This window comes from Terrapene carolina, unplaced genomic scaffold (genome assembly GCF_002925995.2).
Source record: "Terrapene carolina triunguis isolate 2854851 unplaced genomic scaffold, T_m_triunguis-2.0 Scaffold66, whole genome shotgun sequence".
NCBI lineage: Eukaryota > Metazoa > Chordata > Testudines > Emydidae > Terrapene > Terrapene triunguis.
In genome coordinates this window covers 37,810,704-37,824,103 of record NW_020664417.1, presented here as the reverse complement: position 1 = coordinate 37,824,103, position 13,400 = coordinate 37,810,704, and the positions used below count along the sequence as shown (strand labels likewise).

The 13,400-nt window shown below is 40.9% G+C and overlaps 1 protein-coding gene across 3 annotated transcripts in view; it reads left to right on the top strand.

Annotated features, from left to right (window-relative positions):
• Positions 1–13,400, top strand: part of GPM6A (glycoprotein M6A) — a 353,254-nt gene that overhangs the window by 278,000 nt on the left and 61,854 nt on the right. For 2 of the 3 annotated variants that reach the window (XM_024194656.3, XM_024194649.3), the window contains exon 2: positions 1,755–1,947. In XM_024194656.3, coding sequence (XP_024050424.1) covers positions 1,755–1,947 — 193 coding nt within the window. Of the gene's footprint in view, positions 1–970; positions 992–1,754; positions 1,948–13,400 lie in introns of those variants that run through there. The other variant, XM_029910696.1, reaches the window with a different exon arrangement.

Below are 13,400 nucleotides of genomic sequence, written 5' to 3'. Positions count from 1 at the left end.
TTTTAATGCTGCAAAAACTATGCAAAGGAACATAAATGAGATTAATAAAAATACGCAGTAGAATTTTGCTAATACATGAAAAGCAGAAAATGGAACAGGCTAGAACTGAAAGAACAAAAAAGACTACTTTTATTGCCCAGGCTGAATTAAGTGCAAAAATGGAAAAAGGAAATATAGCATTTATAAATCTTTCAGTTTCAGTTATCTAAGTTAAGATAAGTATGGGAATCTGTATTTTTGAAAAAGAGAGAGGTATCTCCTCATCTGGCACAGATTGGCATAGATCTATTGAAGTCAACTGAAGTGTACCAGTTTACATCAGCTGAGGATCTGGCCCTTAATTTTTAACATGATATTGTCCCTCTAATATTAAAAATTCTATACTCCTCAGCTCCTTCCTCTTCTTCCCCAAATCCTAAAATTTGGGCCTAAATTGGTACTGTGGTTGGAAGAGAAAGTTTGTAGTCACTGAACAATTGTGTTTGGTCAATACTTTTACCTGTTTAACCATAACCCAACAAGGAAGCTACCTATCTTCCCTCTGCTACTGGTTCTTGTCTAGTCTCCTCTTGGATCTAGCAGGAAGCATGCATTAGGAGGTCATGCCAGACTTGGAGAGACTTTGGGAAGGAGTCTAGAGATGCTGCATGTAGACAGGCTTCCTGGGGGGTGAATGTAGATGGGCAGAAATCATGAGGCTCTCTATTCTGGGAGGCAAGTGCCATCTTCTGCCTCTTGGTGGGGAAGAAAGTGTAGGGGAGCTGGGAAGAGAAATGTAAGTGCTGCAGGAGAAGAAAAGAGACATGGGATCTGAATAAACTCGTTGTAGTAATCTAAGGCTGAATATACTCAACCTTAGAGGTCTAAAAGTTAAGCCACTGTACAGTATTAAAGCTTTGTGGTTCACCTGTAATATCTAAACTATTTTCATTTTCTAGGTCCTTTTCTGATTTCACTTAGACTGGTGTAAATCAGGAGCAATGACCCTAAAGTAAGTGGAGTTATACTGGTGTAAAAGGCAAACCAGGCTCTAAGTGTGCGCACATGAGGATTTTTTACCGGTACTTTTGTCACTGTAGTCGGAGCTCAGATGTGAAAAAATTATCTAAGTTATATCTGAGTGCCAGACTATGTGTTTATCCTCACTCCAACATGCCAGCAAGGTATTATCCCTGTTTTACAGAAGGGAACTGAGGCACAGAGAAACTAAATGACTTGCCCAATCTCACACAGATAGTCTGTGGTGGAGCAGAGAATTGAATGTAGTTCTACTGAGCCTCAGGCCATTGCCCTGATTACTGTACCATCCTCCTTTTTGGTTTTGTTTAGGTCCTCTTTTATAATCCATTAGCTGAGCAACTAGAGTAATGATTATAGGTTTAGCCTAGTTTCAGCATGTTAATCTGCTCTGAACAGAAACACCAGAAGCACATAAAATACAGCGAATTCACACTGCTTAATAGTTTCCTTTTAGTCAGGATTGTTGGTGTTTAATGGGTCAAACAACAATTGAGAAAGCATAAGAGCTGAATGAATCGCCCTCCATTTTCTGATGCTGAGGACAGTGACAGTGTAGGCAAAGTTGTATTGCTGATGGCTGACATGCTCTTTCCGTGACCCGCAGTCTTCAATTTCCAGAGTGCATATACCATATCCATGAACACAAATATTGCCTTACATCAAAAAAGGTGCTGATGCTTTTAGAACAGACAGACAATAAAAAGTGTTATAATATTATTTTCTTTCCTATGCAGGGTGTTTTGAGTGCTGCATCAAGTGCTTGGGGGGTATTCCCTATGCCTCATTGATTGCCACCATCCTGCTGTATGCTGGGGTCGCACTCTTCTGTGGCTGTGGACATGAAGCACTCTCAGGAACTGTCAACATTCTGCAAACCTACTTTGAGATGGCAAGAGCTGCTGGGGACATTATTGATGTCTTTACCATGTAAGCATTGTTTAACCTGTTGTGACTTTGTTTTTAGATGGCTGAAAATTAAGAAAAGGGAGAAAAATGAGATTCATGAAAGTACGCTTAAATAAAAAGCAGATAGTATAACCCAAGTATATGCAATAGTATAAGATAAGCACAGTAACTGTAATTCTAATAGTGTTAATAGCTTTCTTTTCTATAAGTAATTTGTAATAAACTTTCTAATATAGTAGTAACTTTTAGCTATTGATTACTCAATAATTGATGTAATTTTTAATATTTAATGTATTTTGTGATCTTTATGGATGTTCCCCATATTTATAATTTTTATTAAATGGATTAAGTAATTACAGTGCATTATGTAATATATAAAAATATTCATTCATTATAAGTAATTCACTGTAAACATCAGTCATAGTTTTGCTTTGCATAAGTAATTAACCATGATACCTATCAAACAGTGGTTACAAAGAATTTAGAAAAATGGTAATCCTTACTAAAAGCCAAATGTTCTAGCAAAGGTGGAAGAGGGATGGGAAAGCCATACTACTGCAATAGCGGGGGGTATGGAGACCCTATGCACAACCACACAAGCCAAACAATGATGAGGACTTCACATTTGTCAACCATTCAAAACTCATGAGTCTATCTCCCCAAAACCATATGATTGACTTAAAAATCATTAGACTTTGTTTTTTAAATAATCAATGTTGGGTTCTTTTTATTTGCCTTCTTGTTTTTGAGCCTTTAGGGTTCACATTTTCAAGCTTTCTCTACATCTATGAAGGCTAGCAACTTACTTTAAGTGAAAGCTGAGATTCTCATGTAATAACACAACTTCAGGAGCTTGGGCTTTAAGAAAACCCCCAAATATCAGGAGACTTACAATAAAATCACAAGAGTTGACAACATTGGACTCCACAGGTCTAGAAGAGAAGGAATGAACAGAGTTTGGGAGTAGCTGCTCAACAAGGTATGCTCCCTTCTCCAACCTGTGGAAATTCCCCTGGAAAAACTTACGGACTTGAATGTTGTTCATTGCAGCATCAACTTTCTCTCTGTGCCATTTTGCAAAGAAGTTGCAAGGTGGGAGGGTCCCATAGCTCGGGCTCCAGCCCGAGCCTGGAACTCTACACAGCAATGAAATAGCCTCGCAGCCTGAGCGCCGCAAGCCTGAGTTGGCTGGCACAGGCCAGCGGTGGGTTTTTCTTTGCTGTGTAGATGTACCCTCAGAGCCTGCATCAACTGGCATGGGCTCACTACAAAAGTAGCTAAAAGTAGCATTGTAGACTTTCCCGCTCAGGTTGGAGACTGGGCTGTGAAACCTGGTGAGGGGAGTAGGTCTCAGAGCCCAGGCTCCAGCCTGAGCAGAAACATCTGCTACTTTTAGCTCCATAGCACAAGCCCCAAGGGCCCAAGTCAGTTGACCCTTACTCTGAGACTCCTTGCCGCCGGGTGTTTTCGCAGCGTATGTGTGCCCTAATCTTAATCAACTCTTAATAAAATGACACATGATAATGGTGGTTCTTCTGTTCCTCCCTTCCTCGTAAAAAACATCCTCTTAGGAATTTGAAAGCAAGTTCTGATGCATATGGGCCTAGCCAAAGCTGAAGGACCCTACTTTTCATTATGGGGAGCATCATAGCTTCTCTGTGAGGGCTCAGGGAGGGACAAAGTGATTTCCCCAGGACAAGGAAAGTGACAGTGACACGAAAGGCAGTGACAGAGCTGGAAATAGAATCCAGATCTCCTGGCTATCACAGTCCTGTCCTATCACCGCCCTGCCTTACTGTGCAAGGATTTTCTTCATAGGCACCGACAATATTGCTTGTCGGATTAGTCAGCAAGAGGCGTTCATGCAAATCAAGTAAATCATCATTTTGCCATATCCAGATTTCATCACCTTAAGAGTGAGGGTTCTGAGCTTGTTATCTGATCTCGCTGTTCTGCAGTGTAGTTTATAGTGCAGCTGGGAGACATGTGGCTTCTGCTATTTTTTTTTATCCCAGCATTTAGAATAATGTGTATAACTTGACTTCACAGCTAAGGTTCAGTGTTATCACTGAATGAAAGATCAGTCATTTTATTAGACTGTAACTTATTTTATTAGTCTCTAGGAACCCATTAGTGCAGAACTGCTGCAAATCAATGCTCTCAGTTCATAGCTAGTTTTCCAGCTTCCCCTGTCGAAAACTTAAGTGAAAGTATCAGTCAAGGGCCACAGTTCAAATGTAGATAATTCACTGGATATGATGAAGGAGCTATAAAGGCAAATTTAATTTTTTCTTGAAATCTAATTATTTGGCTCCATCCATGTTTTTTTTTCAGTCTTACTTAAAAGCACCTGCTTCCTTGACAGCCCTCTCATTGATCTCTGACTCCAGCTCATTTTTCTGTACGTTAGATCCAAGATCAAATCTTGAGGGAGAGCAAACTTTTTCACTGAAAGCGAGGAGGTACCATCTGTAACTGGACAATCTGTGCAAATTCTGTTTCCTGCCTTTCTATTTGATTTTAATACATATTATTATGTCCTTAAAGGTAATTTTCTAGGGAGAGTCAATGATTGGTGTTTTGTCACAACATAGTTCAGCAGGTGGCAGTCCAAAATGCCCTTTGTAAATCATGTTGTCTTGAAAGTCAAGAAAGAAGCAAAATTCTGTAAAAAATGAAAATTAATCATTTCTCCCTTTTATGATTTCTTGCCTCTCCATCAGAGAACTGCCATAATAGATAGACCTTCTGATCTCAAGAGAAAAATAGAGAAAAATTACGAGAAAAGCCACCCTAAGTGATCAATTTTTCTCTTTTTTTTAAGAGGCTTTTTTCCTTAATGCTGCCAGTGATGTGAAATGTTTCTGTGTGACCCAGAGTGTGCCCCTCAGTGAAAAATGTACAAAGCGGATTGTGTAATGGAACTCATTGTGTTGAAATGTTTCAGAGTAGCAGCCGTGTTAGTCTGTATCCGCAAAAAGAACAGGAGTACTTGTGGCACCTTAGAGACTAACAAATTTATTAGAGCATAAGCTTTCGTGGGCCACTTGAAGAAGTGGGTTGTAGCCCACGAAAGCTTATGCTCTAATAAATTTGTTAGTCTCTAAGGTGCCACAAGTACTCCTGTTCTTATTGTGTTGAAATGTATTTAATCATGCTTATGGTTTCACTCTGGTTTATTGACATGTTGGTTTCAGTATGTCATGCAATCTAAAAATCAATCTACATCTGAGAGCTGTTCTATGTGGTTGGTAGATAAAGGTCTTTTTACTGCCGCCACGACAACACTTGTGCAAAACCTTTACAACATAACTTATAGGCCACCCTTTATTTATTATGAGCTTTCATTCTTCTCAATGCATTTACAAGCTTAGATTATTTTCTTATAGTAAGTTTTATTTTTTTTATAATCATGTAATGCAATTTATGTAGATATAAGCACTCACTGCTATCTAAAAGCAGGAGCAGGCACATACATATAGAGAAAAGCACACCCTGTGGATAGCAGAGACCTGTTCTTGCTAGGCCAGAAACAAAAATGCTAAAGTCTAATAACATTTCTTCTTATAAGCACCAGGGCTTCTCGTGGAGAACAATGGCTTGGCAGCCTCCTTAGCTGATACAATTGCTGTTTGTTGCAGCCTTTGAATAACGGTCCAGATCCACGCAGGTTTTTAATTAACAGCTTCCCATTAGAAAAATAATAATCCCATCCGCACCCTCTAGAATTATTTAATGTAAAAAAAGAAGATGAAGAGCACAATACTCCAGTACAATGATGGTTTAAAATGAATGAGGCTGTAAACCAAAGCAGAGAAACGACCAGAAGCCACGCAAGAGACAGTGCTAGCATTTGTAAAAAGAACAGTTGCTATTATTAATGTGTTGTGTACACACACACACACACACACACACACACACACACACCAGTCCCTTCCCAAAGAAGTCGCAATCTGGAGGCAGTGAAAACCCACGTGTGGTTAACATGAGTGAAATTGTAAATACATATTTACTATTCCTATTTAAAAAACAAAACATAGGGTCAGATCCTCAGCTGGTGCATATTGGTATACTTTTATTAGTCAATTGAAAGTTATTCTGATTTATTCCAGTGTAGGAGTCAGGAAAAATCTTCATTAGTGAGACAGGCTATTAAATAAAAGCATCCAGGATGGGATGAGGCTTGTTGGGGAAGAAGCAGGGCTGGATGGGATGATAGCAGAGACAGTCACAAGGGTTGCTACAGTGCAGGGGAAGAGGACATTGGGAAGCCCTGATTTGATATCTTATCCTGGACCCTAAAAACCATGACAACAGTTCCAGAGTGTGATTTGTCTTTATGTGCAGAATCTTTGGTCTGAAAAACCTGTCTGTTGTGGGGTTCCATCTGAATGGAGAGACAGTCATTTAAAACTTTCACAAACTAAAATAGCCCAAATGGATCAAAACAACAGACTAAAAGATAATTTTGATTGTGCAGGTAGAATAGGTTGAGTAGGCACCATCTTCATGATTCAGCCCCCTCTGCCAATCATTGCTTCATGCATATATTGTTAATAAACTGGACAGTTCTAACACATTTTTAATCTGCAATAAATCTTGAAAACTAACTTTTTTTTACTAGGACCAACCATGTACAGTATGGTTCTCTGGGTGACCTCTCTGATACTTCACTTCAGGTTGGCCCAAACGTCTTCAATATCATCTGTATCCTGGGGCTTTCTCCAAATAGCTATTTTCAGGCAGTTTAACAAATGTTGGAAGGAGGAGGGGGTAGGAGAAGTAGGAGATGGCATCCGCAGGGGACTAACAGTATGAAATAATCAGCTATGTTTCATATTTTAACCACAACTGTGGATTTGGTCTGCTGAGATGTAAAGGGATTATTTCCCTTAAGATTTAAAGGGATTGCATCAATATAAAGATGGTTATTTAAATTCTTCTGAGAACTGATCTTATGACACTTTAAGTGTGAGAAGTCACTAGTCTCGTTTACCTAATCTGTTAGTCTAGCAGCTCAGTAATGTGAGTTGAAATTCAGCAGTCAGCATGAGGCAATGTGTTAGTCAATCATCTTTTTAATAACTCCATCATTATACTGAAGCACACTGCATATCATATGCATGGGAGCAAAGTATTGGCAAGAAAAATATTTATATATTTAGTCATTGAATCTGACGGAAACCCAAAGTCATTCCAAATGGATGGCTGATTGTTAAGCCCTATTGTCTGAATTTTTTGATCCAGATTTCTTTCATCTCCATGGTCAGGTAGGTTCCTAGATATGAATTTTTAGCACTTTGAAATCAGCAATGTTGGGTACAACTATTGTACTTTGTCCAGGACTGGGCAGCATCTTTTAACAGATAATTTTTCTTTGATATTCAAAGTAGGGTCAGGACCATTGGTCATGTATTCATGAGATCTAGGTCTTTCTTTGCTTCCATGCAATGAACTGAAGGAAAAACATGGAGCCTTTTGTGGTCCTGGAATGAACAATCAGGAATTCTTTCAGTTAAGATTAACATACTGTGGTCCAGGATTGTAAATTCACTTGTTTTATAAAAGAATGATACTACGTACTAAACTAAACTAAACTGTTTTGGTTTGGTATTGTCATTGGGTTGTCTTCTAGTTACTTCAGTGACTATCACAGCCTACTTCATACTGCTAATTTTTTCCTTCAGTTAAACTGATATAACCTATGCTTTTGATGCTGAAGTTCCCAGGTTTGATCCCTGCTGATGACTATCGTGTCCGTATGTACAAAGCTACCATTCCTTACAAATTCATAGTTTAATAACATATACCTGTAACTCTATTTTCTTTTACAGATTAAAAGGATCATCCTCTGTAAACAAATAGCCTCCCTTAACCTTCAAGTCCATCAGGCTAATGTCTGAGAAAGGAGATGGCCCTTTAGAGTGCCATGAACACCCACAGATTTGGGCTTTGTTGAGTCTGGTGGGGGAGTGAGTCCCATAGTTCTCTTCTCTGCAATATAGTTCTTTTACTGTGCTCATGCCCATAGTTTCAGAGCATCTACAATGAGAATACCCTACCACTTGTCTTGTCCTCCATAGAGCAGCTTTGCCCGCTGCAGGTTTTGCCTTGCCTGCAGTGCCTTATACTCTTTCCCTTACCCTAAATGAAAAATATCACATCTGTGGCAGGTATCCCTCAGTCCATGATGGCAGTCCTCCATGTTTAATATACGCTTCTCGTCCTCTAGTCTCTATTTCTATTGCGTGAAAAGAGCGACCAATAATATTGGATAGGGACAAAACCATTAAAGTCAATGGGAATCTTGACTGATTAACAGTCTCAGGTTAGATGTATAGTGAAGAAGAGTTTACATGATGTATAGATGTAAAGTGTATAATCATAGCCTATGTAATAGTTTATACTTTGCTCTTCAACATAGTATATGATAGAGAAATATAAATTTCACCTGTTTGCTTTGTTCAGAAATGCTTGGAGTTATTTGGTGCTTGAACTTGAGTTATCTCCTACCCATCATATTTATGGCTGGAATGAAAGCTCATGTGGTATCACATCAGCAGGAACAATTGCTAGTTAATGCCAGACTGTGTCACTGGCTATACAGAGGCATAATCATTACTATGAAGAGCATCAGCTAGTAAGAAAGTCAAATAGTTAGGGCCCTACCAAGTTCATGGCCATGAAAAACGTGTCATGGACCCTGAAATCTGGTCTCCCCCCATGAAATCTGGTCTTTTGTGTGCTTTTACCTTATACTATACAGATTTCATGCGGGGAGACCAGCGTTTCTCACATTGGGGGTCCTGACCCAAAAGGGAGTTGCAGGAGGGTTGCAAGGTTATTTTAGGGGGGGTCACAGTATTGCCACCCTGACTTCTGCGCAGTGGTTGTTGGCCAGGTGCCCAGCTCTGAAGGCAGCGCCCCGCCAGCAGCAGCGGAGAAGTAAGGGTGGCAATACCATACCATACCATGCCACCCATACTTCTGTGCTGGTGCCTTCAGAGCTGGGCAGCCAGAGAGTGACGACTGCTGACTGAGGGCCCAGCTCTGCAGGCAGCAACGCAGAAGTAAGGGTGGCAACACCATACACCATGCATCCTTACTCCTGTGCTGCTACTGCCTTCAGAGCTGGGCTCCCGGCCAGCAGCCACCACTCTCCAGCTGCCCAGCTCTGAAGGCAGAGCCACCGCCAGCAACAGAGCAGAAGTAAGGGTAGCAGCCTCCACAGCTTCCCCTATAATAACCTTGCGACTACCCAGGACCGGCTCCAGGGTTTTTGCCACCCCAAGCGGCGAAAAAAAAAAAAAAAAAGCCGCGATCACAATTGCGATCGGCAGCACTCCGGCGGCAGCACTCCGGCAGCAGCTCCGCCGTGCCACTTTCTTCTTCGGCGGGAATTCGGCGGCAGGTGCTTCCCTCCGAGAGGGATCCGCCGCTGAATTGCCGCCGAACAGCCCGATGTGCCGCCCCTTCCCCTTGGCCGCCCCAAGCACCTGCTTGCTGGGCTGGTGCCTGGAGCTGGCCCTGCGACTGTCCCACAACTCCTTTTTTGGGTTAGAATCCCCACAATTACAACAGCATGAAATTTCAGATTAAATAGCTGAAATCATGATATTTATTATTTTTGAAATCCTGTGACCGTGAAATTGACCAAAATGGACCATGAATTTGGTAGGGCCCTACAAATAGCCCAACAGAAAACAAGTAGTCCTATCTCTATCTACAATATAAACTGAAAAAACAATAATGAATGTAACTGTATTTTTATCACAGCTGATATAAACTAGCTAGCAAAGATTCTAGGAAGATGAAACTTTTATGGACTCAAATTCATGCATATTTATGCGCTCAGTTTGTAATTATTATAAATATTTTGCGGTTACAACATAAATAGGCATTGGGTTGGCTCAATGTGGTTTGAGTCTTGTAGTGCTTAATCATTTATTTATCTGAGACTCTGCAATTTCTGTTCTTGACTTTGATTATTAACAGCTTAATTAGGACCATAGTTAAGGTTTGGGGTAGTATCACTATAGAGGCACTGGTAAAATCTAGATCCTAAAAGGATATAGGATAAATGATTGATCTTGTGTGTGATGGTGCATTATTTAATGTGCACAAAACAGGGACTATTTTTTGTTTGTGTGGGGTTGTTAATAACATCCATGACTCTGACTAATTTATCTACCCAAGATCAAGATGCTCATGCAATCCCACACACTCCATTCAGAATGGCCACTGTTGCTTATTGTAAAGGATATTTCAGTGTTTCCATTATATATAAATCCTGAATATCCAGAAATTTGTATACTAGCGCTAAGACAAAAATTAATTGGAGCTGAAACTCTGCACTTAGATGCTATAGAAAAGACAATTTATAAATGCTGACGTATAGATAAATAAAATGTGCTATACAAGATCTGAATGGAGGAACATACATGTATAAATTAGTTGGAAAAATGATTTGACTTTTTTACTACCTATGAAGGTCTCTGTACCTTCTTCCTTGCAACTTTTTACCCATGAAATACTCTCCCTGAACTGACCAGTAAGATTACTACCTTTTCCTCCTTCAAATCCATCCTCAAGACCTCCTTTTACTGTAACTCCTAATAAAGAACATACGGAGAAAGCTAGTACTTACATTAGAAATATACATTTGTCATTTAAAAAAATATCTAACTAATGTATCTGTCTCCCCACTCATTTGTATGTCACTTCTCTTCTTTGGATTCTGCAATTGGATCTGCAAAGGCAGCCCCTTCCATCAGTGCAAAATCCCATTAACTTCAATTGGCACTCCACAGAAGCATAAAGTTCTACCTCAGGGGTGGACAAACTTTTTGGGCCAAGGGCCACAGCTGGGTGGGGAAATTGTATGCAAAGCCGGGGCAGGGGTTTGGGGTGCGGGAGGGAGTGCGGGGTGTGGGAGGGGGTGCGGTGTGCAGGAAGGGGCTCAGGGCAAGGGATTGGGGCAGAGGAGGGGTATGGGGTGTATGAGGGGGCTCAGGGAATGGGGTTGGGGTGCAGGAGGCGTGTGGAGTGCAGCAGGGGGCTCGGGAGGGGTGCAGACTGGGAGGGGGCTCAGGGCAGGGGGTTGGGTTGCAGGAGGGGTGTGAGGTGCAGGCAGGGGGCTTAGAGCATGGAGTTGGGGGGTGGGGTGCCAGCGGGGTTTGGGTTCCAGCCCGGTGCCGCTTACCTAAAGCAGCTCTGGGGTGGCAGCAGCGCGCACCGGGGCCAGGGCAGGCTCCCTGCATGCCTGCCCTGGCCCCATGCCATGCCACTCCAGGAAGCGCTGCAGCCTCTGGAGGTGGAAGGGGGGGCGGAGGGCTCCGCATGTGCTGCCCTTGCCGCGCCTCCAGGTAGCTCCCCCAAAGCTCCTATTGGCCACGGTTCCCCGTTCCTGGCCAATGGGCGCTGCGGGGGGCGGTGCCTGGAGGCAAGGGCAATGCACGGAGCCCTCTCCCCCCACCTCCCCACCCAGCTGGGGGCCGCAGGGACGTGGTGCCGGCTGCTTCTGAGAGTGGCGCGGGGCCTGCGGTGCCATGGGGGGCAATCCCGCAGGCTGGATCCAAAGCCCTGAGGGGCCAGATCCGGCCCACGGGTTGTAGTTTGACCGCCCCCGTTCTACCTGCATGGACACAATTTAGATTATAAACTCTTTGAGGCCAGAGATGGTTCCTTTATATTCGTTTGTACAGCACCTATCATAGTAGAGCCCTGAACCTGATTGGGGCTTCTGGGACCTGCTATAAAGTAATAAATATGAGTTAAACTGTTTGTCATTGCATGTGTTTGTGTTTTGAGCAGCTTGAATTGTTTTAAAAGATAATTCTAAAATATCACCTAGTCACACTTGACAATTTGAAAGAAAAATGTAGAATTGTTAACCATAGAGTCATCTAAAGAGATGCACCGACTTTTCATGAGGATTATTACTGCACATTCCATTATATAAAATTATTTAAATAGTTAATTGAATCATGTATTATAATGTTTCTAAACTGGATTAATATGCACTATCCACTTAATAATAATAAACTTCTAAAGAACTTTCCAACTTCATATTTACAGAATCAACCATAACAGATTCTTTAGAAAATGATGCAACAATCAGTTTTTTAAAAGTATTATTCTAATGTTTTTAGACAATAGACCTTAATGCTGTATTGAGTCAACAATGTCCTTTAAAATTACTATTAATAGTATTTGCCCTTAGCCCATTTTTTCCTAAGAGCATACATTGTAACAAGTATGGAATTTATGTGTGTTTGTGGAGGTATATTCTAGGATAGGGTCAGGGGTTATGGTGCATATTGTCCTGGCTTAGCAGGGCTTCATCTGCATGACGCTCTGCTCAGATTATTTTCCTTCTGGCAAGTGGGTTGATGATAGTCAGAATATGGCTGCACATTGATAATGCTTTGGTTGGTGTTCATGCATTTGTGCTTTAAGAATGAAAATCACTGCTGTGCTGAGTGTTGGCCTCAGGCCTATGCATGAGTAAACTCTCAACTACTTTTATTTGTATTAATGTGTTAGAGGTTAATAGAAACTCATTTAAAGAGCAAACATGACAAAGAGCAAAATAATATTAACGAATAAATTTCAATTTCAATTAAAACACTATTTAAATAAAGGAGACAGTTGCTCTGTCATTGGAATGATTTGGTTACATGTACAAAATAAAGCTTGATAAAAATAACATCAGAAAGTGTTTATGCCAAAGACAATGGGCCACATCCTTAGCTGATATGAATTGGTATAACTACATTAAAGTCAGTGGAGTACGCCAGCATTTGGCCAAATACGTTTGCAATCTTAGGCAGTGAGGAAAATTCCACCCTCTTACAAAAAGAGCTATGTTGCATAGCAATCTGACACTCCATATTCTAATAAAAGCAAAGACAATAAATATTCTTATATAAATAAAACAACATTTAGGAGACATTTGCACAAATCTAGTCAGACCTAGACAAACATAGATGTAGCAACAATTTAATGAGCAAAGAGCAAAAAAAGAGATTGTAATCAATGCATAAAAAGAAATCTAATGAATAACAGAAGAGGTCATTAAATAGGGGGCTTTCCAAATCATAACACAGCAGGAGGGAACAGCTTAGGAGGCAAATCAACAAATTGCCAGAAATAAATTTCCTTTGGAGAAATCAATCTTTTTTTTAAAAAAAAGAAAAATAAAACAAACCACATAAACGAAGGTGCTTGTTGAATTTACCAAACTGAGAATTCTGGAGACTGATGTCCTCTATTTACCTAGAAGATTTAACAAGCAAGACCAGAGGCTGTGTGAGTTTCTTATTCTGTCCTGTCAATGTGTCACAACCCAATAAGGGTGGAATCAACCCTAAGGGTGACAGCATAATTCAGTTGCCATCCCTGATGTTATTGCAATATGAGGCTTTGTTCCTGCATATGCTTGCATTGACGTCAGTGGGCAGCTCTCATGCATA